Raw genomic sequence first — 17,134 nt, 5'->3', positions numbered from 1 at the left:
CATTCTTCGGAAATCTTACAAGCTCCGTTAGCCCATCTCTAAAGCTTTTACCTGCCAGCTGGTGGATAAAGTGTCCTTCCTTCCACTTGTGCTTTGGTCCCGTGGATTCGTGCTGGTCTGAGTGTGTTGTTAAGGAAGAGAACCAAAGCTCAGAGAACAGAGCTCTTCCTCTCCCGCCTTCTCTCTGACAGTGAGTGTACGTTCCTCCCTGTTTCCTTTGTGGGTAATGTAGCCATCAGGTATCTTGTTAAAAAACCTAGCCCTGCTGGTACTAAACAGACCTAGCTGGTCAGCTGGGTGTGTATTAAGCTGTACATGAATCCGTCTTATTAGGACTCTGTCCATCAAGGTCAGAGGGAGCATGGTCTGATGCTGGCAGAAGCCAGCTCTGTGACTTCATGTCCCAGCTTGACCATTGCCGCAGCATGGGCCCTTCTTGGTACAGACCTTTTACCTTCATTAACCTCTGGATGCACTTGTACCACAGAGTGGCACTGGCTCCTGGTCACAGCAGGCTGGTCTGTGCAGATGTTGCGTGACTCCAGGAGTTCAGTGGGCCTGACGGTACAGGAGAGACATTTAATGCTACAGCTATTGGGGGAGGGGGTGACGTGTTTGTGAGCTCTTTAAACTTCCATTGTGCCCTTCTTTGGTCTGGGATGATGATAGTAAGCAGGTGTACAAATAACTTCAGGGCTCAACAATCAGAGGATTGTTTGTTTTCTCTCTTCACCCCCCCACCCCTGCTTTGAAGGCCTCGGTGCAGTCACCTGGTACTGTGCAGGTCAGCGGTCAGTTACCTTACCTCCACGGACAATCCATGCTAAAAATTCAGACCAGCAAAATAGGAGCTTTAGTTACAAGGAACAGAAGACTCAGCCCAAACCAGAGTAAGCAAAAAGGGCGTCTTTGGAGTCCTAGAACCCAGGGATAGTATGGCTTGGGCCTCAAGAGGAGCCCACCTCTCTGCTCGGTGAGCGCCACTCCTGATCCGCCCAGCAGCAACTCCGGCAGCTTCAGCCCCGTGTTGTTGCAATAGGCAGTCCCGTGCAGGATGAGAGGATGCCAGGTTGATCCTGAGTGAGGTTTCCTGCCTGTCCCCATCCCAGATCCTGTGGTGGAGGCGGGTACTTTGTTGACTGGCTTCATCTGTTGGTTGTCTCCATCATGAGGCTGAGAACGAGAGAGGACCACTTCCCACGGAGAATCAGGAGGCTCAGGCACCGGGCAGCACAGTGCAGACACCTGCTGCCCACCCAGGAGCCAGGACATCCTTCCTCGGCTCCTTCCGGCATTCAGCAGATGTTTATTGCGTGTCTTCAGTGTGCCCGGCAGGGTGATGATCTAGGGGACACACAGAGCCTCACGGCTTCTGGAGAGATCTCAGTCCGGTTAGAAAGAGAAGACAAAGATGTCAGTTTAAAATAAATATATATCAAAGGGACACAGGAACCCACTGGAAGAGCTGCCAGTGGCCAATGCTGGAAAATGGAATATATTTTGCAATAAAGCAAAGTAGTATTGGATTATAAGCCAGAGTATAAAATAAATATCTGAGTTCTATGATTGAATAAGTAAATGGGGGGAAGTAGATAAATCTGGGCACAAATACTAAATAATTTATGTAAATACTCTGCCCTCAAGGAGGTGAAATATAACTCCCCTTCCTTAAGCATGGACTGTGCACAGTGACTTCCTTCCAAAGAGCACTGCGTGGAGACAGGGAGAAAAGCATCACGTTACAGCGGAGAAGCAGACACTTCCCCGGCAAGGTGGTCAGGGTCACCGTCAGCAGTGATAGATCAGGCTGATAGCATATACCCTTGATGTGTGACAAGGGGAGACCCTCTCCCTCTTGTCTTTTTCCCAGAAACCCAAAATCCCAGCCTAATTATGGGAAGAACATCAGATGAATCCCAGTTGAGGGACTTCTTATTACAATACCTGACCCCACAACTCCTTAAAACTGTCAGGTTATCAAAAACAAGGAAATTCTGAGAAACTGGAACTAAGGAGAACTAAGGAAACCACATCTCTCCCAGGATCCATTTAGGGCACCACATTACATTCACTGGTTGCTTCCCCAGCGGCCTCTCTTGGCTACAACAGCTTTGCACACGTTCCTTATCTCTGATGAGCTTGACAGTGTTGAGTAGCGGCCAGTATTTTGTAGAGCGGCCCTCCAGGGGGATTTTTCAGTTTTTCTCCGGATTAGACTGGGGTTGTGGGTTTGGGGAAAACCGCAGGGGCGAAGCATCATTCTGTTTACATATGTCAGCCTCCTAAGATACTTTTTTAAATTTCCATACATTAAAGTTCAGTCTTTATGCCATAAAGCTCTTGGTACAAGTTTTTAAAAAGGCTTTCCAATGGATACGTGGAGAAATCTCCTTGTGGTCTTCATTTGCCTTGCAGATGATTCATGTCAGGTGCTCATTGTATTTGCATGGCTTCCTTTGGTGTCTCTAGGTGTTTGCCCATTTTGAATGAAGTCGTTTGGATTTCTTTTTACTGAATTGCTAGTCTTTCCGTAAGCTGGAGATGGCTTTCTGTGTAGCCCTTTTTCTTCCCTTTTGCTCTAGTGTCCCCACAGCGGGATGCCAGCTACGCTGGGCATTCTTGCCTTTGTGGGTCCTGCAGAGCGATCTCTGAGCCACTGCGGGGTCCTGGTGCTCTGAGTCAGGCCCACCCTCTCTCGGAGTCACTAACTAATGGCTTTGTCAGGTTGGGAGGGACACTTTCTAGAAAGAGAGAGGCTTTCACCAGAGGAAGAGAAGAACAAAGCAGAAGTGGTAGAAGCTTTGCGTTTTACACACGCGTGTGACCTTGGGCAAGTTACGTCACACCTTCGTGCCCTTGTTTCGGCATTCATAAAGTGGGGATGGTAATGCTATCTATATCATAGTTGTCAGAGGATTACTGGAAGGCATGCCAAGGCTTAGTGCGGTGCCTGGCCCATCACTTGCATTTTGACACGTTTGTGGCTGTCACTGTTGTCACTGTCATTGATCAGATCTGGCCAAAGTTCTGGCGAAGGAGCAAAGTTCAAATGCTTGGATTGCCCTCGGGGGCACAGCAGGCCTGCAGCCTGAGCTCAGATGCCAGGAAGCCTTCCCCAGCTTTCTTGCCCTGTTTCTCCTCTCTGCTCTGTATTTCCACCCAGTAGGAATTATGTTCCATTCAAGCGTGTGCAGTCCGGTATTTTAACGTAGTAGATGCTGAAGAAAAGCTTCTTGTTGGACAGAGAAACAGTGTGGCTTCTGTAGCGGACCAGGGATGTCAAGTGAGGCATTTTTCTTGGAGAACGATAGGTGATAAGGTAGGTGGGGCCAAGTTGAATCTGCGGCGGTGGGGTTTCAACTTTGAGGGTATGGGCAGTGGGAAGCCAGTCCCCCAGAGGCAAGGACATGAGGAAAGTGGCAGTAGGATCAGTTGTATTGAACTTGGAGAAACCTGGGGACGGAGGTGACCATGCTTAGGAGAAGGCTGGGGGTGTGAAAGGAGTGGAGGGATTGTCTTCAGGAAACGCCAAATCTAATTTTAATGGTTGTAAGCCATGGTAGTGTAACCCCATATAACTGACATTTTTTGGCCACTTTGCCGAATGGCTTGTATGTGTTGTTTTTTGGGTCCTCCCAGTTGATGTGTGAGGTCTGGGATTCCATCCCTGTTCCCTAGGAATAGCCTAGAGCTTAGAGAGTGCAGACACCATTGTCCAAGGCCTACAGCCAGGGCTGGCACTAGAAGTTGAACCCAGCTCGGTCCCCTGAGCCTGCCCTTCCCTCCCTCCCCGCCTTTCCCCCCCCCCCCCACCGCAGCCCCTTACACGCCTAGGGCTGGAGGACAAGGATCAGGAGCCCTGTTTGTCAGAATTGCTGAGTAACAGGCGTCTTCTGTCACTGTTCTAGAGAGCCCCTGGGTGTTGTCAGCGTAAAGGTAAACTCCCTGGAGCCCTAGCTTGCTCTATTTGAATGTAGAGGAAGGACTGTGTTTAAAGAAACAGAAATAAAACAAGCTTGAGGTCTTCTGCACTGGCTTGGCTTCCCTAGACCGGGTCATCAGGAAACCCGAACTTCCCATGAAGCCCTGCCGGGCCGGCCGCAGAGCCAACTGGGCTTCCAGAACCAACGCTGCGGTATTTATGGTCGTGGCTGAGCCTGGACGTGGGGTTTCCAAGGAGCTCTGGTCAGCGCCTCATGCTGTGAATGCTGGTGGCTAGAGACCCTGGGGATCCCTAAGACCTCAGCTCCCCTCCTGCACTGCTTGTGTTGGGCCTTCCCATTTGTTTCCTGTTTCCTGCGGGAACTCGCATGGTTCCCGACTACCCAGGCACATTGGCTTTTGAGAAAAAACAAGCTTGAGAATTGGGCGGCCCTGGCTTTAATCCTGGCTCAGCTGCCTGTCAGCTCTGTCCTTGGACATATCCTTTATCTCTCTGGGCCTTGGTTTTCTTATCTGGGTCCTCTAGCTCAGGGTCTCCCAAGGCTGCACTCAAGGTATCAGCCAAGGCTGCATTCATCTCCAAGCCGGGCTGGGGAGAATCTGCTTCCAGGCCCGCTCCGTGGTCAGTCGGCAAACAGGTTTCTTGCAGGCTGTTGAGCTGAGAGGCTCCCTTCCTCACCGTGTGTGGGCTGAGGGTCCCCTCAGTTCCTTGCTTCGTGGACCTTCCAGAGAAGTTCATGACAGGGCTCATAACTTCACCAGAGTGGCGGCCCCTGAAGAAGGGGAAGGAGGAAGAATTAGTCTTTTTCTTTCCAGTTATGTGCGTGTGCACGTATGTGCGTGTCAATATACAACATAAGATTTACCGTATAAACCCTTTGTAGGTACACAGTTCGCTGGTATTAAATACATTCATGTTGTGCAACCGCCCATCTCTGTAACTTTTCATCTTGTAAAACAGAAGCTCTATACCTATTAATAACGCCCTCCTCCTCCAGCCGCTGGCAACCAGCGTTGTTCCTTCTGTGGCTGTACATTTACTACTTTAGGTCCCTCGTATTAGTAGAATTGTACAGTACTTGTTTTTTTGTGACTGGCTTATTTCACTCAGCCTTACGTCCCCAAGGATTATAATCTTTTGTAACCTAATCTCAGAAACGACATCTCATTACTGTTGTTGTCATCTGTTTGTCAGAAGTCAGTCACAAGGCGCAGCGCACTCTCGGGGGGATTGCGTGTGGGCGTGAGCACCGGGAGGTGGGGGCGCCTGGGGCCACGGTAGAAGACGGCCTGCCGCAAGCTCCGTCTAGTAGGGAGTCTGCACTCTGTGTCTGCGGGCACCTGGATCCCCGGGCCCGGACGCTTCCGCGGTCACTCCCTTTGGGTACCGCGTGTCATGTCTGTCTCCATGTCTGATTCTCACTTGATCTCCACTAGCGATTGTGATAGAGCCCAGCACTGGGAGTGGTGGGGTCCTGGCCACATCCCCGCTGCCCTTTCAGCGCCTGCCCGCCAGCTACCAGTCCCTGCACCTCCTATGTCAGAGGATGTCAGGGGCAGCAAGGCCTGAGGTGCGGGGGCGTTGGTGTCTCCTAGGAGCAGCCCTCAAGCAGTAGCCGCACGGCGGGCCATGTAATAGCTCTCTAGTCCCTTAGGTGGGATGACTCAGCTAAACCCCGTTACCCATGAAGGTCACTTGTCCAGTAACACCCTTTGGTGGCAGCTTTCCCTGCCTTGTTCCTTGTCCCTTTCCCCTCTCTGTGCTTTCTGCCCCGTCTTAGGGCCTGCTCCTGGGGAACCCAGACTGAGGTAAGAGGCATGCCTATTCCTATTGAATAAACCACTGTAAGGGAATTTTGATTCCCAGAAGAGGGGGCCTGTGTTGGGTGACGAATTTGCTACAATCCTGTTAAATGAGCAGACGGAGACCTTGGAAGAGTTGCAAAAACGTGGAATAGCTGTTTGAGAAGTTCATTTGGAAATCAGGGAGGGTGAGGCAAGAGCCCTCCAGCAGAGGGAAGCCCAGCCAAAGCCAGGGAGCAGGGCTGTGCAGTGGGACTCACTATTCCCTGGTTCTTGCCTGGTGGGCTTCCCGACAGGGCGTGCAAACGAATGAGTAGAGGGTTTACCCGGCACTAGTGGAAGGACAGCAGAGAAAGAGATGTCTAGGGCAAAGGGATTACATGTTCCTATGAAAATCTGATGAGAGCCAAGGATCCTCTCCCCTAAAAATGATGATGGCAATCATAATATGTACACTTTAGGCAGAAACTTTTAAAAATTGGGGGAGCAAGATGCTCCCAGAACTTCTAGAGCCGTCCCTAGATCCCAGGGAGAAGGCTCTGGTTCTGAGCCATGTTTGTTAGCCCTTACTCAGATGGTGGCCTGGGTGGTCCTGGCTGGAGAGAAGGTGCCTGGGTAGGAAGGGGGCTGGAGAAGAAGTGGAGGGCCCAGGAGCCGGAAGGAGTTTCCCGCCCGGACACTAAGGGTTCAGTCGCAGAGGCTCGGTGGGCCTGAGGGTGGAGGGGTGGCCCCAGCAGGGCACTGGACAGAGGAGGTGGCGTGTGGGACACAGCCTTGTGGCCAGCGGGTACAGACCCGGGCCTAGAGGCTCTGCAGTGCCGTGCTGTCCCTGGGTGACACGTCATGACCTTCACAGGCTTTGGGGACGATTGTCCTGGGGTGGCTCTCCTTGTAGAGCTGTCGTCTCCAGACGAATTCTCCCCCACTCAGGCCTGGGTGAGGCGTTGAGCGGATGAGCTGCTGCTCAGGGCAGAGCCTGCGGCAGCTAACTCCATCCAAATCCCTCTTGTGCCTCCGGGCAGCTTCTAACAGGCGTCCAGTGCAAATGACAAAACAGGTGAGGCCTTCTGTTGCCAGAGCCGTTGTAAGACATGGCTTCATAACTGTAAACTTCTTAGAGGCACAGGAGGCCTTACCTTGCTGCTCGTGTTCAGCATCCTGACCCTTGTTTGTGCGAGAACCTCTCCTCGAGTGGCCAAGTGACCTTCCTTCATCTCCTCCCCTGCCCTTGGGAGTCCCTGATTGCGACACAGTCCTGGAGACCCCCCTTGCAGCTCCCTGCGGCCCGGCTGTGGGCTGTCTCGCCCTGCCTCCACCAGGTGATGCCGCACTCCAGAGTGGGCTTCCTGAGCGCTGCTGTCGTCTGGTCAGCCTTCCTCTCAGAGCCCCCCCGGGGCTGTTCTTTGTCAGCTGCTGAGTCTCCAGGCCGCTGGGGCAGGCGTCCTCCCAGCCTCCCCCCCCTCCCTCGCCCCCGCTTGTTCTAGCTGTGATTTCTGGTATTACCTGGCAGGACTCCCTTGTGCTCTCTAGACTGGCTGTGCTCTCCGAGGCCCTCCCTGTTCCTCTCCTGCCAGGCCTCCCCCACCTCACAGCTCCACGCAGTGTCTCCCTGGGCCGTAATCCTGCCACGGCTAATCCAGGACCTCATTTTGGGGGTGTTTCAAACCTCTCCATCACTGGGAGTCATTCAGACATGCCTGTTACACGTCTGAACTCTTTGGTCAGCTGCCTGTTAGCTCTCCCAGGCAGATGGCAGGTTCTAGTGAGGGGAGTGTGTGACGTTCAGTGAGGAGACATGGGCTTGGGCCCTTGCACCACCCTGCACGAGTCATGAAAGCCTGGGGAGTCGCCTTGCTTCTCGTAGGACTGTCGGGGGCGGGGGGTCGATGTAAAGATGTGCCGCAACTGTTTATTGCTGATATTTCTGAGAGTACTTAATCTCTGCATGTGCTGTTTGTATGCCTGTGTGTGTCTGTGGGTCCGTGTGGCAGGAGGGGTGTGTGTGTGCGCGTCTTCTTGATGCTGCAGGGTGAATATCAGTCACCCCCTTTCACAGTGATGAAACTGAAATCCAGAGAAGTCCAACATGTTTTCAAGGCTGTACAGTTGGAGAGCTGGGATTTAAAATTGGGTCTTTGGATGTTTAAAATCTGCTGACCTGCAAGTGGCAGGATCCGTAAGACAGGCTGCACTCTACTGGGAGCTTAGGGTCCACTGTGAGGTCAGCAGGCCGGTTCCATAGAGGACTGGATGGTAAGTGCTTTAGGCTTTGTGGGTCACAGTCTGGGGTGAACACACCTGGGCCATCATTGCGTGAAAGCAGCTGGGGCCAGTATGGAATGGAGTGGGCACGGCTGTGTTCCAGGAAAACCGTAGTTAGAAAAGCAGGTGTTGGGCTTGATTGAGCTTGTGGCCATAGTCGGCCGACCCCTGGTCTATTGGCAAGCGTGTAGGAAAGTGGTTCATAGATGGTAAAAAGCCTCTTGTGGACATCTTCATTTTTGAAGTCCTGTCCTTTGGGCTCCATATGCTTTGCCCATCGTAGTTGCTCAGTAGACCCTTCCTCAATGTGGGCCTCTTTTTCTCCTGTGCCAAGCTGACTTTTCCACCGGTCCCCTATTTCTTCTGCAGTACGTGGGTGCCCCCGTGGCTTACATCCAGCAGATATTTGTGAAGTCCTCGGTGTCTCCCTGGCACAGGAATCTCCTGGCAGTGGATGTGTTCCGTTCCCCTCTGTCCCGGGCATTCCAGCTGGTGGAGGAGATCCGGAACCACGTGCTGAGAGACAGGTATCTCTCCCAGTGACCCCAGCCTCCCTGAATCTGTCCGTACCGATGGGGCAGGGGGGGTGCCGTCCAGCTCGGCACAAATCGAACAAGTGAGAAGAGTGGCAGGGAAGCCACCTTTGCGTTTCTCAGCAGCCTGTGGGGCCATTATGGCTTCACTCCCCTGGACCTCTGTGGAGGGCGCAGGGAGTCCGTCCCTGGGTCTCAGAGCAGGTGTCGTCAGCACTGAGCCTGTGCTGAGCTGACAGGGAGCTGCTTGTCCTGCGCCTTAGGTGGCTTACTGCCCGGCGGCTCTGAGGCGTGGACGTGATGGTGGTCAGGCCGAGGAGAAGCACGCTCCACCTGTGGGTCACTTCCCCCGGCCCCCTGTGGGTCTCTGGAGTGTGCTGGCTTCACAGGCTGCTTCACCTGCTGGGATTGTAGTTCGCTGAGGGCTTTGACACACATTTCGGTGAATGGAATGGAGCACCTCATTCCCACCCCAGCTGCCCACTGAATTGGCTGAGGCATCTTAGTGGGTGAGAGGTTGTGCATGCTCCCAGAAGGCACTTCTCAGAGAGGCTTGGGGCCTCACGTGTCCTGTGAAGGTCCATCAGCCACATGGTGTGGTTGTTGACCATCTGGAAGAACTTTCCCCTGCTGTCCTAATCCGTAGGCTCTTTGAGGTAGCAGCCTCCCAGGAGCCCGATGACAGAGGCTCCCCGTAAGTGCAGCGCGCCTTCCCTGTGCGCAAGGCTCAGCAGGTGCCCCGTGCTCTCTCCTGCACAGTTCCGGTACCAGGGGCCTGGAGGAGGTGTGCCTGCAGGTGACCGACCTGCTGCCAGGCCTCAGGAAGCTCCGGAACCTACTTCCTGAGCATGGGTGCCTGCTGCTGTCCCCTGGGAACTTCTGGCAGAATGACCGGGAACGCTTCCATGCTGATCCTGACATCATCGGGACCATCCACCAGCACGAGCCCAAAACCTTACAGACCTCAGCCACGCTCAAAGGTACCTCCGGGGCAGGGTGCCTGTGGGTCACCGTGTGCTCTCTGATGGGCACCCTGGCAGATCAGCGGTTACCCCTTGTTTCTTAGGGTGGGCGGTAGGGAGGGGTCCTTGGTGGCTCTGCGGTGGCCGTGTTCCGGTGTCAGTACCTGCTGGTTTCTGCGTGCAGACTTGCTCTTCGGCGTTCCTGGGAAGGACAGCGGGGTGAGCCTCTACACCAGGAAGAGGATGGTCTCGTACACCATCACACTGGTCTTCCAGCGCTACCATGCCAAGTAAGGCCGTCGGCGCTTGGGACTCCCGGCCGGGCTGTGGGATGGCATGAGGCTTTGAGTAGTCCCCGTTCTGGTTTAGGGTGTCCGGAATGCCCCTCGGGGAAATTGCAGTTTTCAGGCCTCCTGTTGAAATGTTTCTCCCTTAGACTGAAGGATACTCTGTCTTCCCATTTGAGCGGGGGTGACCTGACGCCTGGTTAAGAATAAGGGACTAACTATACATTGGGTAATTGAATTAAAAAAAAGAAGAAGAAGGGACTAAGGCGAATTCATTGTCCTGGTGTTTCCACTGGTCTTTCTGGAGCCTCTGGCGGGAGTCCCCAGCGGGTGGCTTCTGAGCCTGAAGTGGCCGCAGGCCTTCCCTGCCGAGGGCGAGAGCACCGGAGATGCCTCCGCTTGGCCGTCCTGGGCCTCGGGCACTCAGAGTGCTGTGACTGGTCAGGAAAGGGTGTTGAGGAGGGAGGCGGGGGAGCTCCTGAGGGGGAGCTCAGACACCACAGAAAAGCGCCCTCCAGCATGGGGAGGAGGGAAGCCCTGATGGACCTGCCTTCCAGGAGTCGTCTCTGCCCCTGGCCCAAGAGGGACAGTCTGTCTCCCCCCTCCCCCCCCGACTCCATGACCAGGTTCCTGGGCAGCCTGCGGGCCCGCCTCATGCTCCTGCACCCCAGCCCCAACTGCAGCCTGCGCGCCGAGAGCCTGGTCCACGTGCACTTCAAGGAGGAGATTGGCATTGCCGAACTCATCCCCCTCGTCACCACCTACATCATCCTGTTCGCCTACATCTACTTCTCCACACGTAGGTCCACAGCACAGGGGCTGGGGGCTTTCTGCAAGCTAAATGCGCATTCCAGACCACCTGCTCCCCGCCTCTGGAAGTGGCTTGGGCAGAGATGTCGTACGTGCCTGGTGCTCACAAAAGCCAGGGCTTCGTCCTCCCGCACAGTCTCGGGCTTGGGTGGGTCCAGGCTTTCTTGGGCTTCTCAGGAAAAGACCCTTCCTGGGTTAGGGTTCCTAAAAGACACACCATTTCCCTGAGAGGGGGAAGTATATGTGGCTGTCCTTTGCTTGGGTTAAACCGGGGTCCTCCCCTTTCTCAGATGTCAGGGCACACTCTGCTCCTAGGAGATAAGCCCAGAAGGGCCCGGGTGCGTCCGGGTCTGGGGGAGATGCTGCCCTGATGTGTCCTCTCCGCCCTGCAGGCAAGATCGACATGGTCAAGTCCAAGTGGGGGCTGGCTCTGGCTGCCGTGGTCACAGTGCTCAGCTCGCTGCTCATGTCTGTGGGGCTCTGCACACTCTTCGGCCTGACACCCACCCTCAACGGCGGGTAGGTCCCGTCCCCACCAGGGTCCACTGAGCTTCAGGCCGGAGAGCCTCTGGGCTTGCCCGGGACTGACTGCTTGCTGTTGCGTTGTGTCTTCACGTTGTTATCTTGACGTTTAAGAGATCCATTCTTTACCTTTGGCTTGTGTTCGTACTCCTGGACGTGTAGTATGTCTGTACATACATATAATACATGTATGGGTGTGTGTGTAGGGCGTGTGTTCATATGTGTGTATATACGTGTGTTTCTGCACGTGTGTGGTCTTGTTCTGCGTGCACATGTGTCTGTAAGTGGATGTGGATGTGCGTGTGTGTTCATCTGTTACATATACACATGCATACTGCTCCTCGAGGGTTAAGGCACAGATGGGTAGGAGGTTAAGAAATGTACATTTTCTTCCCTTTACTACGAAAACATTTAAGTGACTAATAAAATAGGTCATTTCAGAGTTTTTAAAAGACACAAGCACACTCTGATTTGCCACTTTTTCCATTGACACGTGCTTTTCTCCTGCCATTTCTCTCCAACTATTGGGCCGGAAGCCCTGTCCCGTGTTTGTCTTCAGTCTCCACCGCTCACACTAGGCCCCACCCGCCCGTCCGTTAGTGGTCGCTGACCGCCTGGCCTGTCCCCTCCCGGGGCTGGTTGCAGGAGCAGAGATGTTGTGTTTTCTGTTACTTCCCTTGCTCGAGGAACACTTGCTTCCTTTCCTGAACCTGACGGGGCTGACGCCCCCTCCCCCGCGGCCGTCTCCTGTGCCCTCCTCAGAGCCCTGGGTTCCACCGCCCCACGGGGGGGATCCCAGCAGGCATACCTCAGCCGGTGGCCCTGCCTCTCGTGGCTTCTCACCAGCAGTGTGAGCCTCAGCTCCCAGAGAGCTCGTAGCTCTCCAGACAGCCTCTGCAGAGGTGAGTAGGGCTGGAGGCTCCTCTCATCCCCCTTCTACTTCGTCCCGACGGCTTGGCCTGCAGTGCTGCTGAGGCTCCTGGCGTTTGCTCCGGCCAGCGGAGTCTGGTGTGGGAGGGACAGGGAGAGCGGTGCGCCGGCAGCCGCCGTGTGCCGCGTCGGTGGAGGCCGGGATGCTTGCTGACCACTCGGCCAGGCTTCCAGGCCTGCCTGAAAGCTGAGAGCTGTGCAGGCAGAGGCCCTGTGTGGGGCGGCGGGGGAGGCTGGGGCTTGTGCCCTGTGCTTCTGGAAGTCACTCAGCAGCCTCCCACTAGAGGCCGCAAAGCCCACAGCCTTCCTGGGGCCTAAACCTGTGGCGAACCAGCATGTGTTGGGGCCCCTCCTTAGCACTGTCCTCACCCTCTCCCTCTCTGTCCCCAGCGAGATTTTCCCCTACCTTGTGGTGGTTATTGGGTTAGAGAACGTGCTGGTGCTCACCAAGTCCGTGGTCTCGACCCCAGTGGACCTCGAGGTGAAGCTGCGCATCGCCCAAGGTAACATGGCTGGCGGTGGGGGTCCCCTGGGGGGGCCTTCTGTGCTGGGCTTCCTGCTGCGGAGGAGACAGGGAGCCCCGGAAATCGCCCTTGCTCTGACCTCTGGTGTAGCATGGTGTGGACCACCAGGCCCTGGGGGCGTGTTAGCACGTGCCCTGAGGAACCACAGAACCGCTGGACTTGACTTTGTCCTGGGTCATGTGTCAGTAAGAACACAGCCGAACTCTGCTGCAGGGCTCAGTGTTCGGTGGCCCTCTGTGCAGACTGGCACCTGGTGCTTTCTCTTCCTCTCACCGCCACACTCGGCCCAGGCTCCCGGGGCTGGGCACTTCAGTGACGCTGCCTCCACAGCTGCCACAGAGCCCAGAGCTGGGGATCGGGTTGCTGAGGAAAGTGGGCAGAGAGCCTAGAGCTGGAAGTCTGAACTCTCATGCTTCCTCCTCCTAACCCCCAGTCTGTGGGAGCGGGGCCGAGGGCAGGCTGTTCGTTCACTCGACAAGCCTTCGTGAGCTTCTGTGAGATGCCAGGCCCTGCGCTCGATGGGGAGCTCTGAGGACACAAGGGGACCTGGCCCCTTAGCCAGCAGGGGCTTGCTGTGGGGCAGGGGCTGGAGGAAGAACACTGCTAGCACTTCCATCACTCGGGTCTTCTGCCTGGTGTGGGCAGGCCCGTGCGGACCAGACAGAACGGTATGTGGAGCCCGGATGTACCAGAGTGGGTGGCACTTGGCCTTCCTCTCGGATGTGCTCATCTCAGCACCCTGCTTCTCCCTTCCTCTGATGCTGCTTGCAGCTCTCCTCTGCTCTCCTCTGCTCTCCAGCCGCTTCCCGCAGCAGCTCTGCAGTGGTGGCAGCTCCTGGGCACAGGGCCCCTGGGGTGGAATGGCTGCTTCGGAAGGCTGGGCACCCTCCCCATGTGGTGGCCCCCTGGCCCTGTTGTCCTCTGCAGGCCTCAGCAGTGAGAGCTGGTCCATCATGAAGAACATGGCCACGGAGCTGGGCATCATCCTCATTGGCTACTTCACCCTGGTGCCCGCCATCCAGGTAAGGCCCCAAGGCCTGCCCCGCGGGTGAGTGTGGAGCCAGCTGCTCGGTTCCCCAGCTTCTGTGCGGGGGGTCCCCTCTCAGCGCAGACACCCCGGCCTCGGGACCCGTGCTGCCCGGACGGTGTTCCATGCAGAGTGCTGCTGGCAGGCCTGTTTCAGAAGCTCTCACCCAGGTCCAGTGAGATCTGTTTCTCGTTTCTCAGCAGAAGCCCTGTGGGGCCCCTGCACTGGTCCCCTCTTCCTTCCTAGGCTTAGGCCTGATCCACATCTGCAGCCTCCAGACATATGCCCCTCCCCATGGGAGGGCCACCACCCACTGCTCCGAGTGGCTCCTGCTCTTGGCCAAGTGCCCCCACTCAGCTGTGGGGCTACGAGCAGGTGGAGGGGGACCTACACTGAGTGAGAACGCTGACTTGCTGACCCTGCTCGAGGGTTGCAGGACAGGAGCCCTGCGTCTTGTCCTTGCCTTCCTTCCCCCAGAGCTGGCAGGCCTACTGAGTTGTGGGGGTGAGCAGAGAACATAGGGTGACCCAGAGGGCATCTGCAGGACACAGTGCCATCTTGGGACATTAGAGCTGCCATGAGCACTGTGCCACCATGAGCTGGGTCCTTCATCTTACCCCGGGTAGGAGTGGAAGCTGTGGTGAAGGGCAGAGGAGAAAAACTGAAATCTGAGCAGATCCCATCTGTTGACAGAGCTTGGGGAGCACAGACACTACTGTATTCAGTTTCAGGGCAGAAATTGGTTCCCTCCTGCCCTCTCTCCCTCCTTTGGTGCTGTGCAGTCACTGGCCAGGAAGCTTTCTGAGAGTCCTGCATGGGGTCAGGCCCGGGTGCTAGGTACACATTGGTCATAGGACTTAAGCAGGGCCAGAGGGTCAGTGGGGGAGGACTTTTGGGGAAGGGGGATGGTGGGGCTCAGGGCTTTGCAGGTTGGATCAGGCCCTTCTCCCTAGGGCAATTGGAAGGTTTAGGGAGAGCACCCATCCTTCCACTTCCCCTGGTGGGGGGGGGGTCTCTGATGCCCCCTGGTGGGGAGGGAGGGAGCAGCTGGCACTGCCTCTCCTTGGCTGCTCCTAGACTCGGCATTTCCTTTCTCTCTGCGGGGCTCTGCCTGCCACTGCCCTGCAGATTTTGAGGTGCCTGCAGGCAGGGAGCTGCTTCTCAGGGGCTGGGCCATGCTGTCATCACGTCCCCTCATCTGCTGTCATTCCAGGAGTTCTGTCTGTTTGCCGTCGTGGGCCTGGTGTCAGACTTCTTCCTTCAGATGCTGTTCTTCACCACTGTCCTTTCCATTGACATTCGCCGGATGGAGGTAGGATTGCACTGTGCCCTGCCCCCCGCTTCCTGGCCATACTCAGGGTGTCCTGGGGTGGGAGCTGTGCAGACCTCGGTCAGGGGCAGCCACTGGACAGCAGCCTCAAGCCCCGACCACTGCGCCCCCCACAGCTAGCAGACCTGAACAAGCGGCTGCCCTCGGAGGCCTGCCTGCCCCCAGCGAAACCAGTGGGGCGGCCAGCACGCTTCGAGCGGCAGCTGGCCGTGCGGCCCTCCACACCCCACACCATCACACTGCAACCGTCCTCCTTCCGAAACCTGCGGCTACCCAAGAGGCTGCGCGTCATCTACTTCCTGGCCCGCACCCGCCTGGCACAGCGCCTTATCATGGTACCTGCCGCCCCTGCCCTCTGAGGGCCAGCACGCCGTTCCCTCTGGACTTTCGCACTTCGCCTTGGAGGTGGGGGGTGCCCCTCAGGCCCTCGTGGCCCCAGGAAGCCTGGCTTTGGGAAGCTGCCCACCATACGCTCCTGCCCGGGTCCTGGTGGCTTCTGAGGTGATAAGCCTATCCCTGGGAGAAGCAGCCCTGGGAGCATGGGGTAGAAGAGTCATCACCTCCCTAGAGGGACCCAGGACAGGAGCCTGGTTGATGGGGTGCTCTGGGCTGGAACTACCGTGGTTCCCCAAGCTAGGGTTCCCCGCCACATAGTGCGCAGGCATCAGAAAACGCTGGCCAGAATCACTGGCTTGCTGGGCTGCACAGAAGGAGAGGAGCAGGGCTGGCTAGTGGCCAGCAGTGGCGCCCCCTGGAGCTGCCAGGAGAGGGAGCAAGGCTGAGGCCCTCTGCAGACTGGGGGACCCATGGGCGTCTCTGGAGCAGGTCACTTAGCTGGTCCCTCTCGCCACGCTGTCCATGGGAATGGTGCCTGATTTCTGGCCCCAGCCGGTAGATGGGGATTGGGGAAGTTCCAAGGACGCTCTTTGTATTTCAAGGCTGGGAAACCCAAACCATGACTGTGAAAAGGGAACTAGGTCCCTCCAGTGGCAGTTGGCCCAGGTGGTAGTGGGAGGACCTGGCGAGGCAGAAGGGAGGACAGATTGGGGCCTGCGTCTTCTCCCCACCCTGAGGCCTGAGGTCCCCGTGCTGCTTCCTTCTGGCATGAGGGACAAGGCTGCTGGGGGTCGGGGCACCCAGAGGCCCCGCTGAACGTCCACTGCCCCGCTGCAGGCCGGCACCGTCGTCTGGATTGGCATCCTGGTGTACACAGACCCAGCAGGGCTGCGCACCTACCTTGCCGCCCAGGTGACCGAACAGAGCCCGCTGGGCGAGGGCGCCCTGACTCCCATGCCCGTGCCTAGTGGCGTGCTGCCCGCCAGCCACCCGGACCCTGCCTTCTCCATCTTCCCACCTGATGCCCCTAAGTTACCCGAGAACCAGACGTTGCCTGGAGAGCCACCTGAGCCTGGGGGCCCAGCAGAGGGTGCCCATGACAGCCCTGTCCCGGAGGTAACGTGGGGGCCTGAGGATGAGGAACTCTGGAGGAGGCTCTCCTTCCGCCACTGGCCTACGCTTTTCAGCTATTACAACATCACACTGGCCAAGAGGTGAGTTCGGCTGTGCCAGCTGCCACCTCCCCACCTGCTGTCAGCGCCTCAGGCCGGAGACCCATTGCTTTGAATTCCGCATTTCCTTTCAAAGAAGTCCACATAGGGTTGTGAGGTGGGAACCAGTGCATCAGGCAGCCACCACCCGACAGTAGCCCTGGGCCCCCCGGCCTGGGAAGTCACAAGTCGCTGCCAGCCCCTCTGCCCGAATGAGATCAATCCGCCAGTGGTCACCCACTCTGTGGCAGGAGGCAGCCCGCATGCAGTGGTGGCTCTGCGGCACTGGTGCCTGTCACAGAGCAAGGCTGGGTGTTAGAGCTGGGCTGGGAGGAACTTGGCTCTGCATTGCCCGCCCCCCCAATGCTGGGAAGCCTGTCCCCAGAGGGTGGGCTTGGAGTGGAGTCGGTGGAGCCAGCCCCTGGGGGAAGTGGGGAGGGGTCCTTCTGCAGGCACCCCGCTGACCCCCCCCCAGGTACATCAGCCTGCTGCCCGTCATCCCGGTCACGCTGCGCCTGAACCCCAGAGAGGCTCTGGAGGGGCGGCACCCCCAGGACGGCCGCAGCGCCTGGCGCCCGCGACAGCCCGGACCAAGTGGGCTCTGGGAGGCCGGCCCCAGGGCGCCGGGCGTGGCGCCGGCCCACGGCGACGACCC

At 57.0% G+C, this 17,134-nt stretch overlaps 1 protein-coding gene across 1 annotated transcript in view; it reads left to right on the top strand.

Annotated features, from left to right (window-relative positions):
• SCAP (SREBF chaperone) overlaps positions 1 to 17,134 on the top strand; it is a 34,133-nt gene that overhangs the window by 12,996 nt on the left and 4,003 nt on the right. Inside the window, exons 3-13 of the mRNA XM_034657205.1 lie at positions 8,377 to 8,534; positions 9,300 to 9,520; positions 9,687 to 9,792; positions 10,416 to 10,588; positions 10,992 to 11,118; positions 12,442 to 12,554; positions 13,503 to 13,597; positions 14,816 to 14,914; positions 15,049 to 15,267; positions 16,106 to 16,482; positions 16,955 to 17,134. Of these exons, the coding sequence (XP_034513096.1) occupies positions 8,377 to 8,534; positions 9,300 to 9,520; positions 9,687 to 9,792; positions 10,416 to 10,588; positions 10,992 to 11,118; positions 12,442 to 12,554; positions 13,503 to 13,597; positions 14,816 to 14,914; positions 15,049 to 15,267; positions 16,106 to 16,482; positions 16,955 to 17,134 (1,868 nt within the window). The remainder of the gene's footprint in view (positions 1 to 8,376; positions 8,535 to 9,299; positions 9,521 to 9,686; positions 9,793 to 10,415; positions 10,589 to 10,991; positions 11,119 to 12,441; positions 12,555 to 13,502; positions 13,598 to 14,815; positions 14,915 to 15,048; positions 15,268 to 16,105; positions 16,483 to 16,954) is intronic.

This window comes from Ailuropoda melanoleuca, chromosome 4, assembly GCF_002007445.2.
Source record: "Ailuropoda melanoleuca isolate Jingjing chromosome 4, ASM200744v2, whole genome shotgun sequence".
In the NCBI taxonomy this organism is placed as follows: Eukaryota; Metazoa; Chordata; class Mammalia; order Carnivora; family Ursidae; genus Ailuropoda; species Ailuropoda melanoleuca.
This window is presented reverse-complemented; position numbering and strand designations above follow the sequence as displayed.